A 24896-nucleotide genomic window follows, 5' to 3' on the forward strand; every position below is an offset into this window, starting at 1 on the left:
TGCCGTCCAAAGCATTTTCTTTGAGAGGAAAATGGAAACGCAGCTGCGCCGTGGGCCCGGCCAGCGAGAGCTGGGGCTCCCTCCCTCTGTCTCCCTGCGGCTGCCGGGCGCGGGAGGATCCTCCGGAAACCGACTCGGGTTAGGGGAGTGCAGAGATTGCCTAGGCCGGCGCGGGACGCAGCCGGGGCGCGGGCCGGCCTTTGTGCGGCTCGGCTGCTCCCCGGGAGGCAGGAGGGTGGCCGGGGCCGTCCAGTTCTGCGGCGAGGGCGGGCGTCTGGCCCCGGCACCTCGTGCGGGAACGCCGGGCTGGGCGGTCTCTGCCGCTCTCGGCCTTTGCAACTTCTGGCCAATCGGCCCTGCCCTTTTGGGTCCCCGCCGGCCGGCTGCGCCCCAGGCTCGAAGGGTTAAGCAGGTGTCTCGCCCAGCGAGGCGCTATTGGCCGAGGGCCGGGGCGGCGCGGCCGCGGTCACTACGCTCCACGGAGCCCAACTTGGATTCGTGCGGCGGGCGCGGCGGCCACTCGTCCCCCGGCTGCCGGGCCCCGGCCTCGGATCGCGGGGAGAGGAAAGGAGAGAACGAGACGGGGAAACCCACATCAGCACCAGCCGAGCGGGCCGCGGGTGGGTGCGTGCAAGAGGAGGGGAGCCCTGTCGCGCCCCGCGTCGCTCAGGGGCTGCGCCTCTGCCCCGCAACTCCGGCCCCGGGTCGCAAGCCGGAAGGAAGACGGAGGAAGTGGGGCAACAGGGGGTCCTGGGCAAGGGGTGGGGGGAAAAGACCGACTCCCGCAGCCCCCACCCACTGGTAGGGCGAGAAGAAGTGCAAGTTGTCATTAAAAAGGCGCGCCCAAATCACAAGCATCCCTCCTCATCCCCTAAAGAAATACCAACGTAATAATGCAGAGAAGTAACTGGGAGACATGAGGAAATAAATGCACGTGTTTTCTCTTTTTGTTTCCCTGGTGGTTGGAATTTGCAGAGTTCGCCTCAGTTGTGGCTGCTAATTTATTCGTTTCAACGTCTGAAAAGGGAGTATAGAGATGGGTCATGGGGGGCGCAACCGGACCTCTCTAAACGGACCTACAGTCCCCAGCTCACAAGTTTGTGCAAGACTAACCTGCCCGCCCACCAGGAGCGAGGAGAGTCCCTTCTTATAAAGGGATCAAACTCTCCATTGCACAAAAGCGGCTTCTCCGCCCGACCCCCTTCCCCCCATTCTCCCTTGCACACCATCCCTTCTCGATAAGCATCAAGTTCTCCAGTAGTCCAACTTGCAGTTGGCAACCGCCCGCACTGCCTGGTGTGAAGAAGACTGGCAGAGAGGGGTCCCGGGTGGGAGGGGAAGCTCCGAGCCCCCATTCCTGCACACGCGGGCTGAAGTCCAGGTTGCTGGAAGCCGCGGGAGGCGCGAGCCTGCTTGGATGGTGGTTATTTCTCTAGAGAAAAGAGGGGAGAGCGCGCGCCTCCGTCTTGCACTTTGGGTCGGAAGTGCGCGGTGTGTGTGTGTGTGTGTGTGTGTCTGTGTGTGTGTAGAGGGGGCGGGAAAGAAAGGCACCCTCCGCTGCCCGTCATTCCCTTGCACCGGCCAAGTCCTCGCCAAGCCTCCCGGTGCATCCTTCCTCCGCCACCCCTCCCCTTCTTCCCTCAGCTGGGCTCGCGCCGCGCAGCCGGAGCAGCCAGTGAGAGCAACATCCTGGAAAGAGGGGGGAGCACCACCGCCCCCCAAAAGGGAAAAAAGGCCCCACCCTGACACGTTTTGCTGTTTGCAAGTCCCTCGCACGCCCCCCGCACCTCCTCCTGGCGCTCGCTGCCCCCCCACCCCAGCCCGCTGCGCGCACATCAAAGCGCCTCTCCGCCGCGCACAGTGGCCGCGGCTCACTAATGGGATTGCAGGCTGGTGCCTGGCTCCGCTGCTGCCGCCGCCGCTGCTCGCGCTGCTGCTGCCGCCGCCGCCGGAGCCCAAACCCGAGCCCCCGCCAGCTCTCGCCCAGAGCCGCCGCGCCCGGGGGCCGAAGCCGCGGCGATGATCCGAATCTTTCCGGATTTCAGCGTGCAGGTGACGGCCGCGGCGGCCGGCGGGGCGGCCGCGGGGGTGCCGGCCGGCGCGGGCATGGGGAGGGCCGGCACCGCGGCCAACGGCACCCCGCAGAACGTCCAGGGCATCACCTCCTACCAGCAGCGGTGAGTAGTCCCGCCTGGGCTGGGATAGTGCCCCCGCCCCGGGGTGCTGGGGTGGGACTCACTTTGCCTCCTGTTTTATGCGTTACAACACGCAGGCACATCGTCAGGGCTTACTTTGCTTGCTCCTCGTTCTACGGATGAGAAAGAGGAAAATCATTCACAATTCGGATTGAAAGGCACTCCAGTGTACTGGCGAAGTGAAATCATCCTTTGCCCTCTGCCTGGCCCCAAATCCAGAACCCCAGCCCCGTGTAGCCTAGGAGTTGCAGCGAAGTCCTAGAACACAGCACAAGGTGCTTTTGCAAAGTTTGGGATCCCAGTCCCCTTCCGCGGAATTTCCTCATGCCTCTGCCGGGTGCGGACCCGAGCTGACGGGCAGCCTGGGGGGCAATTGATCACCGGAGGCTGATTGATCATTTGTTTCCAAACAGAATAGGAACGATTTTCACGTGTAGCTGTAGACTTGCAATTCTACATAATAGTGTTATCATGTCACCTGTTACTACAAGGAAATACAGCATGAAATCCGAGTCTCCTCGGCGCTGTTAAGTATTCATCTTAAATGCATTATAATGCAAATGCGTAAGATTCAGAGATGCGAGTTAGGAAGCAAATTTTACAAAGTTAGGCTAGGTGGGTGAGAAGGAAGTTTTAAAGTATTACTTGTTTGCATTTCTCCCAAACAGCTATATATATATATATATATTTATTTATTTATTTAAGTAAATATATATATACTTAAATAAAATACAGTTGTGATATTGAATTAGTAAGCATTCTTTGATTCAATTAAGAAAGAAAGGGGTTGGGGGGATACCACCACCAACAGCCCTAGAACCCTAAAGTTTTTCCTTAAGGACAAGTTGTGATCTGTCAAGATTTTGTTTAAAAAAAAATGTAATCCACAAAAATGTGCTGAGAAAAACTAACAATGTAGTATGAAAGGTAAGCTTCCCATTTGTGGGGCTCAGTTTCATAGAAGATGGAAGAAAAAAAAAGAACACATGAAAGTGTGAAATTAAATATTTGTGTTTCCCAGATTGCACACGATTAAATATCTGAGAGATTTGCCAATGGCATTTAACTTAAAATATACACAATGCATAATTCAAATAACAGTTCCTATTTTTACCTTGTATTTCAAACTTCATTGATTTGAGAACCTTTGATTTGAACCAACAGTGTTTAAACTGAAAAGGTTAAGATAATCTATCACTGCCATATTTTGTGCTTTCTAACCAATGGCCCAGCGACCAGAGCAGATTTTGCATAACACACTGAGTGTTTTCCAAGTTGATGCCCAGTACTGCAAATATTCTGTAGAAGACTTCATTATATGCTCTGAGTACTGTCGGAAGTTTTAAAAAGAGAGTCTTGAGAACAACTCAAACACAGGCTATTTCTGGTCAAAGAGATTTTTAAATTTAAATTATTTTAGTCTTGTTTTCCGTGATTACAAGAACCTACAATACAAAAGATCTGGGAATCTTTCAAACATAAAGGACTAGAAAAGAATTAGATTTTTCCTTTTCATGGTTCAGGTAAGGGTGTTTTTGTTTTTGTTTTTTTGTCACTTACAAAACATTTAAATGACAATATAATCTGGTGGTCACCTTAACTAGGAAGTGCAGGCAATAATTCCAATAGTGTGGTCTGTGAAGTAGGGAGCCAAGGGTCAGATATGTCAGATGGCCTTTGGACAATTTCAGAGACCTCCAACTAACCCATGAGATATAAATTGGGCATAAGAGGTGGTCCTGCATTTTCAGCCTTTAGGTTTTCTCTCAGAGTGTTGGTGTCCTTCACCACAAAGATCTTCTCAGGGCCAATTTCCCCCACAAGTCAGGAGCCTCCGGGGGTGATCCTCCATATCTCCCACTCCAACACTGAAAGCTCCACTGATGCCTTCCACCTTCATCTTTGAATTTGGGCTACTTTATCATGTCTCTGAATCTCAGTGTGATCCTAAAGACTAAAGCTTTAAAAATAATCAACTCTAAACCTTAGCCTTTGGGATGTATTATTTCCTTCCTCTCTTCTATGTCCAGTCATATTGACAGAGAGAAGGTGCTAGCTGTGAAAGATGGAGCTTTCTTTGGTTTCATTATTCAGATAGGATGACACCTGTTACTGCGTTTAATTTTTGTTAATCTGGGGACGGAGGAGTGAGCCATGTGAGGCAAGAAAATCATTGGCAAACGTTTAAGGGAGGGTTTGAGTCATGAGTCCCAAGTCCTCGTGTCCTCTGGCACTACTTCACCAGGCCACCAGCATGTTAGGCTTTAGACACTAGGAGGGGCAGACTTAGTTTCCACTTCAAGACCTGAATGTGTCTGCTAAGGTGAACGGTGACACATCATTTTACCAAAATATATATTTGCATTGAGTGCTTTGGGGGAGTCTGATGAGCGAGTGACAGGAGTTGGGGGCTTTTCAAGTTTAAGAGTGGCCTGTTGGGAGAACACAGCTTCTCTCATTTGTCATCTTTGGGCAGGAATGCCCTAGGCTGGCCGTCCTGAAGCCAAAACTTCCAACTGGCAACTTTTCCCCCTTCCCCGCCAGCCCGTGTAGATCTTGTGCTCAATCCTCTCCACTTCAGTTCATTTTTCAATCACTCTCATCTTCTACCTGTAGAGTGTACTCCAAAGAGAACTCAAACACCGTCACGCAGATTAAATGCGTCTGCCACGAAAAACACTTGTGTTCTCGAAGTTTCCAACTCTCGGCCCCCACTTTACTGGAGCGGTGGGACCGAATGGGACCCCTTTTCGGGTCTATTTTTCCTGAAGTTTAAAGTAGAATGCAAAGCCTCCCCACAGGACGGATGTTTTCCGTGTGGCTTTCATCTATTCGAAGTGGGAATGCGCTGGGAGTCCTTTCTGCCTTCCTGGTTGACACATGACTGAAAAGCTGCCCACCCCGGGCAGAGTGGTTTAGTGGAGAGGGCGCTCTGACCGGAGTCTACCAGGTACTGGGATTCCTCCACTGGCCCTTCATGGGGTGGCCCTTTCCCTAGCCCTCGCTGAGCTGTAAAACGGGGGTGGGGGGAAAGAGAGCGCTTGATCGCAGGGGTGCCAGGTCCCAGGGGCCCGGGGCCAGGTGGCACAGGCGTTCGCGTCTAACTGCGTCGAAACGCCTGGGGATTCACCTGTGAACCCCAGGGTCTGCAGATACGTGTGCGCGTGAATAATGCAGATGTTCCAGCTCGGGAAAGGTCGGTGGGAGCGCGGGAGCACCAAGGTGGCTGTGCAGCCGCCGCGCCCGCCCACAGGGCTCCCGCGGCCCGCAGGCTGGGTCGGCGCCCTCCCACCCGCGCGTGTCTCCGCGGTCTCGGGGGCGCTCCCGGGACGCTGTCCTGTCCGAGGCCGCGCCCGGGGCCTCCCAGTTCCTCTCTCTTTCTCCCTGGTTGCGATACTCCTGAGAAGGGAAGTGTTCGAAACTGCAACTGAGTGGCGTTGTTGCGCTGGCAGCCGAGCTTCCCAGTCCCCCAGACGAGAGAGAGAGAGAGAGAGAGAGAGAGAGAGAGAGAGAGAGAGAGAGAGAGAGAGAGAGAGGAGGGGGGGTGTGTCTGCGTGCGAGAGCGCTCTGGAGCAAAGCAGCTGGAAAATGCCCAGAAATACTTTCACAGCGGTCAAGCTGGGAACCCCCCGCGCGTCCTCCCCCTCCCGCCCCTCCGGCCCGGGCCCCGGCCGCCCCCCGCCGAGCGGGTGTGTGCCCCACCTGCCCCCGGGCCGGCTCCGGGGCGGGGGCGGGGGCGGGGTGGGGGCGGCCGCGGGGGTGTGGCGGCGCGCGGGGGCGAGAACCCGGAGGCGGCGGGGCCCTGGGCCGGGCCGTCCGCGGGCCCGCGCGGCAGCCTCCCCCCGCCGCCTCCTCCGCCGCCGCCTCCGCCTCCCCCTCCGCCGCCGCCGCCGCCGCCGCCGGTCGCTGTCTCCGCGCTGGGCATGTCTCGGGAGCCGGAGCGGCCCGGGCCGCGGGGGCTCTGCGGCGCATGGACGGCGGCGGCGGCGGCGGCGGCGGAGGGGGAGGAGAAGGCGCAGGCGGCGGAGGAGGCGGCGACCTGCGGCGAGAGGCACCGGCGGCGCGAGGGGCCGGCCGGCCGCCGGCGAGGCTCCGGCCCCACTACTTTTCCGTAGCCTCCCAGCCCCGGCCCCAGCAGCTCGGCCGCCGCCGCCGCCGCCGCCACGGCCAGGGCCAGCGCCAGGGCCAGCGCCAGGGCCAGCGCCAGGGCCACGGCCGCCGCCCGCCGGGCTCCGCCGAGCGCCGCGCACGCCCGCACTCACTCCCGCCACCCCACGCACACGCACACCCCCGCCCTCCCCACGCCCCCCACCCGGGAGGGGGGAGAGAGGCAAAAAGTAAGAGAGGAAAAAAAATAGCAGGAAGATGGCGCCCACCAAGCCCAGCTTTCAGCAGGATCCTTCCAGGCGAGAACGGTAACACTTTTCTGTTTATTGAACCTGCCGCCCGGGCCGCCGCTCCCGCCGCCGCCGCCGCCGCCGCCGCCCCCGCCCCCGCCCCCGCCGCCGCCGCGGTGGGGGGCCCGCTCCGCAGCCCGCCTCCTGGGCCCCGAGCCCGCGGGACCTCGTCTGCGGGCTGGCGGCTCCGCGCTCGCCTGCGGTCCCCGCGCGCATTGTCCGCCGGTGGCGGCGGCGGCTGCGGCGGCTGCGGCGGCTGCGGCGGCGGCTGCGGCTGCGGCAGCGAGCGGGCTCCGGCGGCGGCGGCGGCGGCGGCGGCGCCAGGCTCTGCGAGCGGTCGCACCTCCTCGGCTCGGCGAATGGAGTGACTCGCTGACAAAAAAAAAAAAAAAAAAAGAAAAAGAAAAAGAAAAAGAAAAAAAAAAGAAAAAAAAAGAGAAACAAGCAAAAAAAAAAAAAAAAAAAGAGAGAGAGAGAGAAGGGGCTGCGGTGTGACGAGGAGCAGCGAGGGTGGGGGGCCGGGGGATCCCCGGGGCCGCTTCAGGTCCCTTGGCAGCTGCTCTCTAGGAAGGAATGAGGCTGGGGAGGGGGAGGGAAGGCAGGCGAGAAGGGGGAGGAGGAGAGGAGGAGGAGGAGGCACAGGAGGAGGAGGAGGAGAGGAGGAGGAGGAGAGCAGGAGGCGGCGGCGGCGGCGGCGGCCGGGGCGGGGAGCGGAGCTCGCGCCAGGCCCGGAATGTGTCGCGGAGGGGCCGTCTCCCGTCTCCGCGCGGAGCAGCTAGGCCGGGCCCGAGCAGAGGGGCGCGCTCGCCGCCCCCCGCCCCCGCCCCCGCCCCCGCCGCCCCCGCCGCCCGGGATGCGCCCTTAGCCCTGGCAACTCGTGGGGCTCCTTCTTTGCCCTCCTTTCCACTCCCCCGCTCCTCAAAGAAAAAACAGAAAAAGGAAGAGGAAAACCCTCAAATCCAAATTAGCGAGTAAACAGCGAGATTCAAAATGTGCCAACAGTTGGAACGTCTATGCCCCGTTAGTTACCGTTTGGGGAATCTGTGTTTTAAAAAGTTCCTGGTGAGAATTGCATATCCAGGCAAGGGGCTCAGCCGAGCATGTCTGTTTGAAGTTAGTTAAACTAAAGCCAAAGGAAAAGGGAGTTTGTATTCAAAATATCCTTAGCCGTCCTACGTGAATGGCATTGTTAGGTTGCAGAGTAGCTAAGCACCCCCCCCCCTCCCGGCCCCACGTGGTTTCCCCTCCTGCTGTCCACCCAGCCTACTTTGTTTGGAATCCTATTTGGTATTAATTGGCAGCATTAATGACATTAATTGCATATAGCATATTGGTTTGTGCAAAGTATCTTTTCTGTTTTCGAAGAGGAAATGCTCAGTAGGAAGTATGAAATGTTACCCTTTGCTTCATGAGGAAAACAAATGCTCTTAGATGTAGGCCCCCTCCCAACTTTCCTCGTAGTACACCCATGAGTGAACGTGAGAAAAAAGAGAAGGGAAGTCCACAGTACTTGCAAGATTTAATTATTATATGGGTGGTTTTATTTTTGATACAATGTAGCATTTAACCTATTGCTTACACCAAGAGAGGTAAGAGATTTAAATACGCTATTTATTAGGAAGCTTCAGTTACATTTTTGGTTATTTCCTTCATACAGTAGAGTCCGCAAAATTGTCAGGGTGAAGGAAAAAATTTTGTTAGGGAGATACATAATTGACTGATTCTAAAGTCTGGGTAATTTCAGCATAAGTCATATACCTGAACGCAAATCACACATAATCCAGTTTTTAAAGATGTTGAATGTGTATAGCATTAACTGTCTGACAAGTCATACTAGCTGAAAGGAATATTCAGTGTTTTATGAAGAATTCACATATTAAGTACTTTGCTCTTGTAGATAGAAAGAAAAATTCAGAGCATTGTGCAGGTCTTTTAATAATTATTTATTTAACATGGCGATGAATACTTTTTCAGGTCAGAAGTTTGTAATTGATTTTTTTCCTCCCTCCTATCCATCCTTCCCCATCCCCAGTTCTGTTGGTAGTAAATGTATTTACTGGGATGGCCCCAGTAATCTCTCTAGCAGAGGCCTATTTGTGTGCCATTTTGGGAATTTTTCTGAGATAGGAATCTTGAAGATAGAATTAATTTCTAGAGGAAACTTCATAGCCTGTGCATGAGCGCGTTCTTTATCACCTGTCTCCATTTGGCATTCGAAGAAGGTAAATCAAAGTGCGCGATTTGTTATTCTGCTCCACTTGAGAGCTGAACTAAATAACACTTGGTCTGAAATTCTGATTGAAGTTGTAGGAGGATATACTGTATTTAATTTAATGCCCTTTAATAGCATCTTCTTGTTCAGCTCGGATGCTGTCATTTTAAAGGTTGGATCTGAGAAGGTTTAACCTGTAGGGAGAGGGAGGAGTAATAACGAGGTAGGGGGCAGAAAGAGAGAGAGAGAGAGAGAGAGAGAGGAAAGAAGGAGGTACAACCTAAATGTTTCAAACAGTAATAACCACAAACTTGGCCCGTTATCCAAACAGTTGTTTTATGCCTGGAGGGTTCATTTTGTTATTAGGGCTTTAAATGCTCTTAACACTTTAAGTGTAAACATTACACATGTTAGTTGATTTGGTTTTGTAATGAGAAATGGGACGTTAGATGGTTTGTTCAGGAGGGGGCGGTTTTTCATAGTATTTGCTTCAACTGAGTAGAGTCATTTCACCTTTTTGTTCACTTTGGGCCTAGAACTTGTTGGTTCGTAGTAGGGTTTCTCTGTAACAGTCGAATACAAATATGTTTATAAAAGATGGCTTTCTGTGAACATGCTTTTAGGTCATATCCTTCCGTTTATTTAAAAAATGGTTTCCAAATCATTGATTTCATAAAGGCATTTATGGACACTACTCTTTTCTGCTTTTCAAATACACTGGTAATCAAAAACTTACCTAGGAAAAAAATATTTTTGGAAGTGTCTTGTAAATTTATAAAATAGCTGACCTGAGTTTAGTAGTACAGTACAAATGTCATTTCTTTCTGGTAATGTCACAGAGTAAATTTTGGAGAAAGAAGCTTCTTCTTAATGATGTCTTTGGCAATGCTTAATATTCTCTCTTACACAGAGGAAGAACCCGAGAGCCTGAGAGAACAAGTTGCAAACTTTGTATATTTAAACTTGCTTGATTTTTCTTTAAACTCCAATAGGCTGCAAATTATGTAGCACTACCACAGAGTTTTTCCACTGTGTGGATGTATAACCAAGAAAATTAGACAGATAGAAGTGTCAAGCATGTGATGTGCTCATGCTGGTTTGCAAAGCATATTCCAGTCATACAGGACTTTTGGTTTAAAAAGTGAAGGTGGTGGTGGAGATATTTTTGGAGGTATTTCTTTTTACGTTGCAAGCTTAAACACAGAGTGATAAATGATGATATGCATTGTCTAACACTTGCTTATATATAAATAGCTCCACAAGATTGCTTAAATGATAATCGAAAATATGAAATAGGATGGCCTTCATATCACAAGGCCAAGGGTCTACAAATGGAAAAACTGAAATAATGAAATATTTCCAAGGCAACAGACTGTCAACAACAACTGTAATGCATGGGCATATCATAGAACCGCCAGAGAGGATATTAGATCGTATAGCTCTGCAGCCAGGAGTTATAATGACCTTTATTATGTAGGACCCTCCCACATTACAACATCTTTCCATAGTCCCAATTTCTGGTTTATGAATTGAGAGACAAATAGCTACTCCAAACCTGGAATATGCCAGTTACTAGATTTGATTCATTACAGGGAGCCAACTTGACATCAACATTACTTGATGCTTTTGGTTAAAAAAACAAACAAGAAAATGTTACATGAGGTATTTTCAGCATCTAATGGTATTATGAGTACAGATTTGGTCTCTAGATCTTTGCATATTCTTGAAAATATGAATTTTATTTGGCCAAAAGTTATGTGAGATTACTATCTCAGCAATGGACTGATAAGAATTGCATTGTGATTTAAATATAATCTGCACATTGGAATGGATTGACATTTTTAGTGATAGGAAGTTTGATTTCCCCCTGAAATCCTACACAATGGTTGCCCCGACAATAGAGCTATTTTATGGGAATTCCAGAGTTTACATGAACCCCTCAATACTTCTACTGAGTCCCAGATCTTAGTCTGGATGGAATCCAGTGGCATGTTAAAATTGCATCTGTTTGAAATGGGTCCTCATGCCCAGAATCTCCTGCTCTGTTGTGAAGTTTTCTGTGACAAGATGTACAGATATATACTTTTGTAAAAGCAGCACTTTTGGGGGAGGATTTAGGCGGTATCGCTTTCATTTAGTTATTTTTAAAGCTGTAGAGCTTTATATTTTATGAGATATTTGTGGGGGATATGTCACAAATATTTCTAAATCTCTCCTAGTAATGTTTTTCCCTATGAACTTTCATACATGCTTTACTATTAATAATGACCCCAATGTAAACGTTAGTCTATTTCTGTTTTCCTATTTTTCCTGCATTCCCGTGGTTCTCTTTCCTGCACAGAATGCTGCTTGCTACATTTAAGGAAAATTAAGCACACATGAGAGTAGAACTGGCCCCTCCTATTTTGTTTACAAAAGCTATTTTTCCTATAGTGTAACATTTCATCATTTAAATTTTTGAAAATTTTGCATTGCCTAGGCCAACGATTTAACTTCAGGTATTTTATAGACATGCCTCAGTTGTTTATGCTAGATAAGGCTGAAAGTTAAAGGGTTGGTATGCTGAAAATTTAGTTGATTAGTTGATTAAATATTAATTTAAAAATGTAAATGCTACCAAAATTGCCTATAATGCAATATGTAAAACTTTAAATATTTAAATCTGTACTAATATTTAAATCTGTACTTCTAGAATTTATGGGAAAATTCAGTTACATCGCTTTGCATTTAATGATGTTAGTATTTTCACAGTAAATAGTGCCCCCCCCCCCCCTTTTTCCTCACTGGGCAGTGTAATAAACCAACTGTAACTGAATGGTATTTTTACTGCTCTGGGCCCCATTAGTGTGAATAGGATGTTTGCACTATTAATTTTGATAGAACCTTACATAGTTAGAATAATTTGTAGTAATATTAGTAATACTACAGTGCATAAGCAGGACATAGCTTAGTAAGAGTAAAGAGATTATTGCTATATCTGACATGACTAGGGTAGTGACAAGATTAAACGGCACTTGAAGTTTTGTCTGTGTACCTTTCTAGAGCATAATGTTTTGGTGAATTAATAGGAATATTTGTGCTCTTGTGTACAAAATCATGAGACACAGGATGAAAATCGCATATTACTATGGCTCAAAGTGCTCATGGCCTTCGACTATAATTATTGACTAGTTCATTCACGCAGTCTTATTTATTGAGCCTCTACTATGGACAATCATGACTTAGGGCAGAGATGGTCATAAATAATACTCTGTAAGAGCAGTTGTTCTGGTCATAGACTTGCCCTTATACTGGACATGCAAAATATTATAAAGAGTCAGAGAGAATATTATAGAGAGCCATATATAGAACACCCTTTTCTGCAAAAGGAGAAAGTGCAGAATTCATAGAAATATAAATAAGGGTCCTCTATCTCTTTTGATTTTTGTTTCATGTTCTGGTTGGGGTGGGCATTCAGGTTGTAAAATTTTGTAACTAATGACCGTAAAATGATTAGAGGCTCTTGGAGGAAAGAAAGAAAAGATGCCATATAAATGTGAGTGAAAATATACCCTATTTTTAAAAATAATCTCTGATGGGACTAAAAAAAATAGAAATAGATCACACCTGATAATAATAAACATTTATTGGACACTGCTATATATTTTAGGCCCTGTATAAATACTTCACAGTAATTTTCTCTGTGGCCTCCCCTTGCACCCTGAAGGGAGGTGCTCATATCCCCACTTTCAATCCAGAAAATAGAAACTAATCTTCCCAAGGAAGGTAGTAGAGTTAGAGATTGAATTTAGGTTTGTTTCTCTAGCAATGTACCTTAACAGCAATGTGCAGGTGTTCCGTCTTTGGATTTTCCAGACTCAGGGGTTTCTGTACTAATGCCAGAGAGCTCTTGTGGCAGGAAGACCCCGTGCACTATGGATCGTGAGTTAGATCTCTGCTTCTTGGTCATTTATCAGATGTTTGGAGAACTTCAGAAATACAATGTTTATAAGTTAGAAGAGGGATGAATATTTAAGTTATCTTCCCTCTACTCTTTAACATTCCAGTAGTTTTGAGGGCAAGCTCCACAGCTGTATATACTTCAGGGATGATTTTTGATGGAATGGTTTTAGAAGAATCGGTTTGCTGTGTACACATAGCTCTTTGGTCATAGATGGTGAAGTATTCAGGGACCTCTTTTCCATGGGTGTTATCTATGCCTCAGAGTGTGCCACAGTTTGTCTAAAGATTACAGTTGAGACATTTTTATTTTGTGATCGTTTGCCACTGAGTGGGCTGAGGCAGCCTTTCTGAATAACACTCTTTGGTACTTAACTGTATTTCTGGATATTATTATCTTTTGAAATATATAAGGACTCATACAAGTTGGCCTCCTGCCAAATTATCTGGCATTATAATAATGATGGCAAGCATTTATATAGCACTATGTGTCAGGTACTAGTCTAAGGGCTTTACATATATTAATTAACTCATTTAATTAAAAACTTGTTAAAAATGGACCACGATAAATACATAGATGATAAGTTCTCATTATTTAGTCCCTCTTCCCCTGTGGGCACACACAGACACTTGTGGCATCTTCAAGAAGAGAGTGTCTTTGGTAACATTTTAATTTCTCTAAGGCCAGGAATATTAGGGGTTGGTCTGGCATGTTCTTTGACGAAAGCTATAGCTTGGGAAACTTTGTAACATCTGACACCATTACTGCTTATTGTAGAATGTCTGCTAGATTTGAAGTAGTGGACAAGCATGTCCCATTTATCTTTACGTTTTTGGCTGTAACACTGTCAACCAAATAGCTTAAAAAAAAAAAAAAAGGTATAGTAGGAATTTCAGACCTTGAAAGGACTAGATAAGCAGTGCTTGAGTATTTGTGGGTGAAAGAATTGAGCATTTTACTTGTGTATTTTATTAAAATATCCACTTTCACATTCAGGAAATCTCTTGCTTACATAAAGAGTAGGTTGCCTTATAAAATGTTGAAAAGGGCTCATTTAGAGAGATGTTTTGCTAAAATATTGAAGATAAAAAGCAGCAGTCAATAGGAAGTATAAGTGAAAAATAGGCTACAAAATTTAAAATAGCATTCAGATCATCTTAAAAGAAATTACTTCTGATTACAGTATTTTATTATCATCAGTATGCTAATGCAGAATTAAAGGGCTCTGACTTGGGTACCTAGGTTATATATAACATTGAAGCTTAAATCTTTATCACATATTTTTGAAGGTAGTGCCACATAGCATTTTAAGACCACTTTGTGGAATCATAGGGCATTTCAGTTATATTCCATTATTTCTGATAGACAGAGTCTTTTTTATTTATAAGATTTATAAGAAGAATTTTATTATAAAGAAAAATATAATATTGGATTAAGGGTCATCTTTATATGAATATACATCAAATCGACACCCTTTTACCCTCCAATCTATGGAATTTTCTTTCTGCCATGTCAACACTACAGAAAAGGACACTGGTTCTAAACTTCATCCAGAAGCACTTTACTCAAAAAAGACTGCAGTACTGTGGTAGGGGCAGATGGAATGACTGAAATTGTTTGCACAACCTATCTCTCTGGTAGAAAATGGAGACATCAAAGAAGAAGGGTATTTTAGTAACTAGTATGTATTGCGCTGATTGAGGGAGTATTTTTCCTATCAAATAATTTATTCCTCGGAATCTATTTCTGAAAAACATATATATTCTATTCGTATAAGAAAAGGATCATTTTTTTTATTGTACAAGATTCTGTGTACTCTGCATGATTTATATGTAAAACCTACATATATACCGTTTACAACATAACTTACATATAAAATACAAATCAGACCTACCATGTTTCTATTATATCCACCTAAAATGCAAAAATGTTTCAAAGGTATCTTGAACATATTATAAATGTCTTACTTTAGATCGAGTTAAATTTACATATTTGCAGTGAATTGGTGACTTTTTTGTTTTCCTAATGCTGTAAAGAAAAGTAGGCTCATCATTTTTTTTTTTACACATTTTTATTGTTCTGTGTAAATGTAATTTGTTAATCCTGTGAAATTTGTCATAGATAAATTTGCTTGGATTATCTTGTCACCACCGTATCTGCATTCTTTTGTTCATTGCTTATTCATAATTTAACAGTCTGGCAGTGAGCCTTTTTGGGATGCTCACAAAAGATATATGACCTCTACCAGCTGCTACTATAACCTGCAGAATGCACAGCAAGACATTAGAAACGTGAGGATTCCTCTACTGATTAAAGTGCTCTTCATTTAAACAGTCTGTTCATAAGAATCTCAGGAATCTCTTGCTACCAGCAGTTTTGATTTTTTTTTCTTCCTAACAAAATTAGTTCTAACAATTGAATCTTCATTTGGTATGATTTTTTTAATAGGTGATGCAAAGAAAACTAATTTCTTGAATGCTTTTGCTTTTTTATAACCAAATACTCAAAAATTTTCTATTTATTTGGGCATGGTAAAGTTATCCAGAAACAGTTCTATCAGGCATGGAAGAAGAGAGAGTAGAGTGGCAGTGTCACATCCTAATCTTAGAAGAAATGGTTGGTTTCATCCTACTTGAATCCAAGCACTTTACAGTTTGTATTCTAAACACCCTATATGATGTGGTATGTGGCAGACATTAAAAATAGAATGTTACTTGAAGTGTAACCACATCTTTAGGTTTTCATTATTCTGAATTAGTTTAGCATATGAATTTATTCTCATCCCCTCTCCACCCCTGTCCCCCCCGCCCCCCCCCCCAAGAAATCAGCAGATCAGTTTATGAGTAATGGCTAGTTTTTGCCTCTCTTCTGTGCAGGCATATGATTACGGTTCAAAATAATTCATTGCTAATCCATGCAGTATTGGTTCATCTCCATCACTCTGTTCTGTGATTAGAGCCTCAGGCCTGCTGCCTTGCTTTCCGCCCTGATTTTCTTTAACTGCAACCCTTGTTTTAATATAGTTCTGTAGTCACCACTGTCCTGCTAGCCCCTCTCCATCCCTCATATATATCGATTGCAGTAGATTAATATTTATTTGAAGCTATTTTTCAGACTTTGTGAAAAATGTATTCATTTCTTACTGTGAATCTTCATCTAAAGGGAGGGGGAGAGGGAAGATGTAGGACTCAGGTATGCAACTTCCTATAAAGTGAAGCTATTGCTTTTCCGACCTTCACTCTTTGCTCTAGTCACTGTTTGTTCATTAGACACAAATCAGGAAGTTTAATTTCCTTGAAAAAAATTTAGACTAAGCTATGATATTAACAGTTTAACTCTTGTTTGTAACAGTTCTAAAATGGCTTTCAGCATTTTCTGAGCACATACTGTAGTCAGTGAAATTACCATAATATACATTGATCAGCTTGCATTGAATATTTCCAGACAGGGACACAAAGCTATCATTTTCCTTAACATCAAAATTTGCCAATTTCACCAGAAGGTCATCTAACAGATTTTTTAAAGACTTTGTTTCAGATCTCAGTAGTCCAGTGTTCCTTTTAATAATTACTTTCGTCTCATTGTAGCCGTGTGTTTGAAAGTGTAGGTCAATGAGGATGATTGCATTCAGAATTTCATGATCTGTGTAGTGGAACAAATTGAAAGCAAAGCCTGTATCAATCACTGTGAAGGGAGGGTTAATTGTTACCGCTTCTCAAGCCTCTGGACAGATAAACCAGTAATGAAATACTTATTGCTCTGATATGTGAATGCTGAAGGATGAAACAATGGAAACAGAAGCAGTCTTCAGAGATAACCAAAAAGGCAAAGAAAAAAAAAAAAAAGATAAACCGGATGAAAGTATGAAACTATGTGCTGCATTAACTCTCTTAGAAGTAATATTGTTTTTAGCTTACTACCCATCTTTTTCTGGCAGGTTAGGGCAGTATCATATATCAGGTTGCTAAAGCCAAATAAGAATATAAATGGAAAACCCTCTTTCTGTAAAAATAAAAGAACTAAAAAAACACAGTCCTGTGCTTTATATGAACTCTGCATATTTTATAAAAATATTGTTTGAGTTACTATTTAAGGTTTTCTCCCTTAAAAAACTAGTGATGCTACATATGTTAAATATTATACATGCATAAATGGCTTAAATTCCAGAATGTTTTAAAGGATTTGTTATCTTTGAAGAGATTTTGGAATCACTGGCCCATTGTAGACCAAAGCATTGAGAAAATTGTGAAACACATAAAGAAATAGTAAAATAATTAGTGTTGCAAAGAGATCATGAGATTAAACACATTTAACCATTTCTTCCATATGAACTTAACATTTAAACATCTGTTAGTTACTTATATGTTGAAATATATGCAAAAATATTTAGCCAAATTGAAGTCTTAGGCCCATGACAATCATCTCAACACAGTGGGTAGTTCTGAAAATTAATGAGAATGATAATACTGTAAAGACTGTTCCAGAGTTTGCCCAAATTCATTATCTAAGACTCTTGTTAAGAACATCTCAAAGAATTTTAACCAGGAAAATATATTAATGGTTCAAAAGCATTTTCAAAACCCTGAATTATAAAAGTATAATAGAATTATATATGCAAGAGTTATAGTTAGCAACACAGATAGCAGAAGACATTATGATGGCATATTTTTCCACAACCTATACTCCTTTTGTACATGGTTTCATACGTAGGGTTTAATCTCCTACATTATTTTTGTTTGTTTGTTTTGGAGGCAAGAAAATCAGGATCATTTAAGAAATAAAATGGATTCCTTCCCATTCATGTAGGGAAGCTGATAGCTGTAAAAAGTTAGATGTGTCTTTTGGCAGTCATTTTGTATTTGATACAAACAGCTACTAACAAGCTAGAACATTTTTAGGAAAAAGAAAGAACTATCCCACATATTTTTATTTGTCTTCAGAAATTAAGAATTTCCCAAGGCCTGTTTCTGCACAGTATTGGTGTAGCTGCATAGAAACTTAAACAAATGATAGGGGCATAGTCTTTTTTATGACAGTAGCACCATCCTCCAGCTAATGTGGTTGTGAATATTGTAAAAATTAACTGTAATAGTAATACTGTAACATCTTTGAATCAGGATATTTAAACTGCTATTAAAATACACTAGGGTATAAGTCAGTAGAGAGCTCTAAAGTATAGCTGTACCAAAGGGTATCGACTTTGGTGTTCAACAAATGGTAGGCAGAAAGCAAGGAGAATTTCTTTACTGGGTAATAGGTATATACTTAACACAAGGACCTATGAATATTGAGATTGTCAGGGCAGCACATTATGAATTACCACTGGGCACTTGCTGGTTGGGTGCTAGTAGAACAGCAGGTAATGGCCTAAATCCCAGTCACTGGTTTTGGTCCTTCATTATCTTTATCAGAAGTCATAGTCTACACAGGTCTTTTAACCATTTAGAGCCTTACTTTCTTCATTAGTATATTAAGTTACTAACATTTCCTTCCAGCTTTGAAAATCTATGACTACATGATTTGAATTATTTGAATATATGATAAGAATAATGAGTTGAGGTCTATGGTTGGGTTTTTTTCTAATTGCATTAGTATTTACAAATATTCTTTATTTATAAAGCTATTAAAGTTTTTAGATCAAAAACAGTGCTTGTTATGCAGGTTTCAATCAATGAAATATTGGATATTTAAATATTTTTCTTCCACAAAAACATCTTTGAATGGAAACTTTTTATTACAAGAATGTCCAGAGAGACATTGCAGTGGAAGCTATAGGCTATATTAAGTTATATTTTAAAGTGACATATTATGCACATGACTTAAGGTAGCACTAAAGAAAAATACTAAAAGTGTTTAGCGATAAATACATTTGTTGGTTAAATTCAATTGAGAGGTAGGACAACTGTGGAAATATTTGAAAACCAGATGATATACCACAAAGAAGGAAGTTAACAATGTAACGTTTGATGGACAGGCGAGCACTTAGGGGAATAAGTAATCTCTGAAAATTTTGTGTGTTCCTAAAACATTTATAAAGGAATAAATTTCTATAGTGAATTATTTGCCCAAACTACAACAATTTTTTCTTTCTAACCTTGTTTTTCTTTTTAAACAATTTTTTAAAAAGATTTTTTTAAAAAATTTTTATTTATTTATGATAGTCACACACACAGAGAGAGAGAGAGAGAGAGAGAGGGAGGCAGAGACACAGGTAGAGGGAGAAGCAGGCTCCATGCACCAGGAGCCCGACGTGGGATTCGATCCCGGGTCTCCAGGATCGCGCCCCGGGCCAAAGGCAGGCGCTAAACCGCTGCGCCACCCAGGGATCCCCTAAAAAGATTTTTTTATTTGAGTGAGCTTGCAAGCATGAGTAAGTAGAGGGCCAGAGGGAGAGGGAGACTCCACACTGAGCAGGGAGCCTGATGCGAGGCTCCATCCCAGGGCCCTGGGACCATGACCTGAGCTGAAGGCAGATGCTTAACCAACTGAGCCACCCAGGTGCCCCTCTAACCTTGTTTTTCAAAGGAGCTTTCTTATAATTCTTCTCTCTTACTTGAAAGGGTGAACTCATTTAGTGTTTGTAGTATAGACAGATTTAAATGTTTATGATTGGATAAGATTACTTATAAATAAATTAATAACTTTTTAAATAGATGTATCATTTAGTCATTTATTTGTTTTTAAGTTTCTAATTAATGATATTAATAGACATTACAAGTATATTCTTATTAGGTAATTAACTTTTTTTGCCTAATTTCTCTCTTTATATATTATACCTATATTCTGTATTTTATCAGTAAATTTAAGAGTATTTTATCCCCTAACCCTATTTTATGCTTAATTGTCAGTGATAATTTAACACCATTGATAAGGATATTTTTTCCTAAAAACACTCTGTTCCTCCCAAGATAATTTTCCATTTTTCTCTTATGAAAATACCCAAGAGAATTAAAAAACCATAGCATAGTCTAGACTGGACTTCTGTAACTCATATTCGAAAACCAGATGATATACCCTCTTTGCTCATCAAGATCTTACTTTCTCAAAGCTACTGTTGGCTAAATGTTGGGAGGAAATCTGATTAGAACAATTTACATTTAGGAATGAAGTTATTTTCATTTTTCAAAAGAAGCCAGTAATGCTAAACAAAATTTCAGTGTATATTAGGACATGGAGAATCTTTAGGGTGCCCTTGTCTGTCTCTCCACAGCACACATATATACCCCTTCCCAATAGATACCTAGTCAACACCTTGAAATTTGTCTTCTGAAAATTTTATATCTCATTGTGACATTGTTTTTAGAAATGATACACTACTTTTCTTAGAGTATAAAAAAGGCTAAATATCATGAGCTGGGTTAAACACATGTGCTATATGTATTCTCATTGGTAACATTAAAAAAAGCAAGTTAAAAGTCTCTCATGGTGATAAGAAGCTACCACCAAGTAAAGAAATTGAGAATTGGGTGGTATGTTGTGACACTAAGATTGGAAGTGTCTGCTCAGTGCTGAAGTAGAATTTAAGTGTGGGATTTATAGATGGCTGCAGAATTCTTTGTAGAAAGGAAGCCGCGTCAAGTGTTTAGAGTTGGGTTGAACAAAACCACAATAGACTTCACAGAATCCAGTACCTGGCCTGCTTCTCCTGTAGTCAGGTTCACTTACCAAGTCCAATTCCAAGGGCAGAAATTACCATCTAACTGTATTTTGCTGTTATTCGTTTGCCAGCAGCATCTGTTTCTTACATGGTCACAGGCTTATGATAAGCTCTGACTGAGTGTAGCCTCTCTTGACTTACACTGGAATTTTTAAACCCGTGGTCCATCAACGTTATAGCGGTCAGCAAATGGGCTTTAGGGGATCTGAGAGTCTCCGGAAATGGCATATTCATACATTTTTATCAGTTACTTAAGGGAGTGTATTTTCCCTGAAAAATTTGTGTCAAGAATTGTGAAGTGCCTGAGATTTTACCCTACTTGCAAACTAGTAAGTTAGCTTGCCACAATTTAATGGATATTGGTAAGATGCAATATCCTGATGTTGGAGACAGAAAAGTTTATTCCAGCATTAGCAGTAGCAGGAGTATCAGAGTTTAAGGCAATTCTCTGATCTTCCTACGAAGAGGGCCACATAATACCTGTATATGTAGTGGGTTGTGTTACAAGAGGAGTTCCGAACTTAAGGAACCTGATTTTTTTACAATGGACAGAAAATATGTCTTCCCTTTGCTCTGGAGGGAGAAACGCTAGTTCTATCCTCCAAGGCTGTTTTCTATACAAATAACCTCGAATAGATACTCTGGTACAAAGGATAGTTAGTGCTTTGCCTGCAAGATGTGCAGAAATGAAAGAGACTGGTCTTTCAGGAGTCTGTACCATTGTTATGGTGATTATTTGGAAGGATGAGAGGGAATAGTGATGTAATTGTCCTATAGTTTCAAGTTTCTTTGAGCTTAATGTAAAATGAAATCAACTATTTGAGAGAAAATGACAAAGATTTTAAATATGTAGGCTTCCCAAACTTGCGTATGGTGCTGTACATCAAGCTTATATAGATTCAGTTGATTCAGTAATGGATACGTCCTTATAATGTTAGTATATTAACATTCTCATACTTTTTATCACAGTTGATTTTTGTCCTGTTTATAAAGTATGCTCTCTTACTGGTTTGCTCTGTTTATCCATAAATTTTAACTTTTTGAGAGTTCACTTTGTGTCTTTGCATTAGGTCATTTTAAGTTTCTCCATAGCTCAGTAAGATAGGTTCTGTCAATATCTCCACTAAATAGGGTCACAGTAAGGTTTTGGAATTGGGCTAAAGCTTCAGTCTGTTGACTTACTATATAATAGAGATGGCATTCTTTGACCATGCCAGCTTCTTTCTGATTTTGAAGAATTGTTTTCTATTTTCCTTCTGTCTTCTGGGGCTTCTTCATTTTCCCACAGCATTTTCTTTTTCCTGCCTCATAATGTTTTTACCTTATCTGTACCCAAATCCTCACTCCATATGGGCCTACAGGTCTCTTTTTACATACTGCATTAAATACCTCCCATGGACTTGTAGGTATTGAATCTTTTTGCACCCCCACATTATACTAAATTAGCACCGTATCTTCTGATTTTGTAGCAATCATATCTGTAAAGCTAATTATTACAATTACAACATAAACAAGTCAACCAAAGTTTTACAGGTCATACCTAGCTTTGTAGTAAGGTAGTACGTTATAGATTGTTATAAGGAGATTATGATCTTGTTTAGCAAGTTATAATCTATAGTCCTATTTCCTGCATAGTTTTTATAACATTCAGTTGTGAACAGATTTACATGTTGTGAGGTTATTTTTTTAATATTTTATTTATTTGGGGGGAGGGAGAGAGTGAGAGTGAGCAGGAGCCAGAGGGGAGGGGCAGAGGGAGAAGGAGAAGCAGACTCCCTGCTGAGCAGGGATCCCCATGTGGGGTTCCATCCCAGGACTTTGAGATCATGACCTTCAAACAGAAGGCATATACTTTTTTTTTTTTAATTTTTTAAAAATTTTTATTTATTTATGATAGTCACAGAGAGAGAGAGAGAGACGGGGGCAGAGACACAGGCAGAGGGAGAAGCAGGCTCCATGCACTGGGAGCCCGACATGGGATTCGATCCCGGGTCTCCAGGATCGCGCCCTGGGCCAAAGGCAGGCGCTAAACTGCTGCGCCACCCAGGGATCCCCAGAAGGCATATACTTAAACAATTGAGCCACGCAGGCGCACCTAGGTGTTGTGATTTATGGTGGCTTGGGTCATAAAGTATCCCTATCTTTTGCATAGCATTGCACTTTTGTATATACCATCATTTTTTGATATAGCTCACTTAAAAGGCTTGGTTAAAATGACTGTGGCTTTTGGTCAATTCTGATCCAAATGTAAATTAGAAGATCACATCCAATCAGTGCCTTGGTACTTTGCTTTCCCATTTTCTAGTCTTTTAGCCTTATTTTAATCCCGTAGGATTTAACAATATCATGCTACTATAATTTAATAAAAATTTATGAACAAAACATGATCTAATAGCTTACAAGACCACTCTGGCCCAAATATTCTGTAATTATTCTCTGCAATGAGGATGTTTACATAAATGTCAATAAAATATCTGGAGATCATGCTAAAAAATCAAACTGGAAGGCACTCTTGAAGAAATGACAATGGAATATAGAAATTGTCTCTTTGTTGAGAGCAGATTTATCATCAGAATCTATTGTTAAAATTCTAAATATCCATAACCAGTATAAAGGACCATTAACCAAAATGATGGATGATGAAGAAATAAATTATAGTTTCTTGTGTACTTGTCTTTCTACATAGATTGTGACCTCTTTGGAGGGAAGAAATCATCATCTCCCATTGTGCATGCCCAGTGGTGAAACACATTCCTGGAACAGAGTTAATGAATGAAGGAATGAATGAATTCCAGTTCTAATTATGCCTTCTTCATATTTACAATTCATCCCAGGTAGTCCTTATATCTGTCAAAAATCTACAGCTGTACTTTGCATACCTCATGGTTTCTGGTCTAAAAAAGAAATTAATAGGGCAAAATAAGTGTTTTACAAATATAAATATTTTACCAATGCTTAGAAATTTCTACTGTATTCTGGGTTTTGAAGTTGAATTATTTACATTGTCTGGCCTGTAATCCCTGAAGATTATACCTCTATAACTCTACAGAGAGTAATTTTAAGTATAAGATGTGTCACAACTCTCCATTAATCAAGGAACCAAGAAAATTTTAATTAGAACCCAATTTATCACTGACAGTTTCTTTACCTTTAGAGTTTCTAATCTCTAAATAGTTTCTATTTACCAAATAGATGAATTCTGGAACAATGGAATGTTTCCCATTATATTAATATTAAACCCATTTTGTAGTTATAATTTCATAAAATTTGAATTCTTAATTCTATATTTCACAAAATTGTGCCTATAATTAAGTTGATTAGACTAAAACTTAAAAATTCAATCATGTAAAATAGATTACAAAAAGAATTGACATTTTTCTAGGGATCTCTCCTCTACTAATAGCCTGGTTCAGTCATCATGTGGCCATCTGTGCATAATACCTATAACAAAAATCTTTGCACAGAAAACCTCCTGTAAGGATATCCTGAATAACCATGATTAATTTAGCTCTTTACCACGGTCAAGTAATAGTGGCGAACACTGTTACTTTTGTACAAGCCAGTAGACAGATAAAACTTGATAAATTCGCTTGAACTTAACATATATAAAGAAATGAAATAATTAATGACTCTAGGGAAAGAATGGATCAGTAGTTCAAATATACTTATTCCTTTATCTCTTTACTTTGAACATTGCTCAGTTTCTCCAAAGTTTATTATCTGTAGTTACCAAATTTTGTCTTTAATACATATTATCCATTTCAGATATGCTGATGTGTGTCTTGAAAAATTTTTAGTATGATGTCTAACTACAAATTTATTAATACGCAAGAAACACATTCAGCTCTCTGAAACCAAAGTAACATCTGAAATGTTGATGTATAAACTTATGTTCAAACACACACACACATACATGCATGCAGGTACACACACACCCTATACAAACAGAAACAGAGCCCTACTCTATAAACACAGACATTCTGTTGAGTGTTAATCATGAAAAGTCAGTGTAATGGGCCAAAGCTTTCCTCTTTGCCCAAAGAGAGCACTGAGTTATAGAAACACATATAACCATGCATGGCTGTTTGGTGTGGTGTCCTGACATGATGATGATTTTATTTATTTTGTCCAGATCTACTCTAGCTTCTCAGCTCTAAATGAAAGTGTCCTTCTACCTCAATATCTATTTAGGAAGACTACTCTCTTCTGAAAAAAGTAGAGTATCTCTGGATTATGCTTTTCTACCTGGAAAATTTGAGCAACTACACATATGCCTTATAGTTTTAATAGTAATATTTTAAGTATTGCTGCTTATTGCATGATCATTATGTGTCAGATGCAATGATAAGCTGTTTGACATATTATCTTAATCTTCTAAACATTCAGGGGCACCTGGGTGGCTCAGTGGTTGAGTGTCTGCCTTTGGCTCAGGTCGTGATCCCGGGGTCCTGGGATCAAGTTCTGCCCTGGAGGGAGCCAGCTTCTCCTTCTGCCT

At 42.4% G+C, this 24896-nt stretch overlaps 1 protein-coding gene across 6 annotated transcripts in view; it reads left to right on the forward strand.

Annotated features, from left to right (window-relative positions):
* The first annotated feature begins 1630 nt into the window (after window positions 1–1630).
* The window catches only part of NPAS3 (neuronal PAS domain protein 3), an 839616-nt gene continuing 816350 nt past the window's right edge, over window positions 1631–24896 (forward strand). For 3 of the 6 annotated variants that reach the window (XM_072838222.1, XM_072838224.1, XM_072838223.1), the window contains exon 1: window positions 1633–2177. In XM_072838222.1, the coding sequence (XP_072694323.1) occupies window positions 2020–2177 (158 nt within the window). In that variant the 5' untranslated portion in view covers window positions 1633–2019. Of the gene's footprint in view, window positions 2178–6438; window positions 6611–24896 lie in introns of those variants that run through there. The other 3 variants (XM_072838226.1, XM_072838221.1, XM_072838225.1) reach the window with 2 other exon arrangements.

This window comes from Canis lupus, chromosome 9 (genome assembly GCF_048164855.1).
Source record: "Canis lupus baileyi chromosome 9, mCanLup2.hap1, whole genome shotgun sequence".
Lineage (NCBI taxonomy): Eukaryota > Metazoa > Chordata > Mammalia > Carnivora > Canidae > Canis > Canis lupus.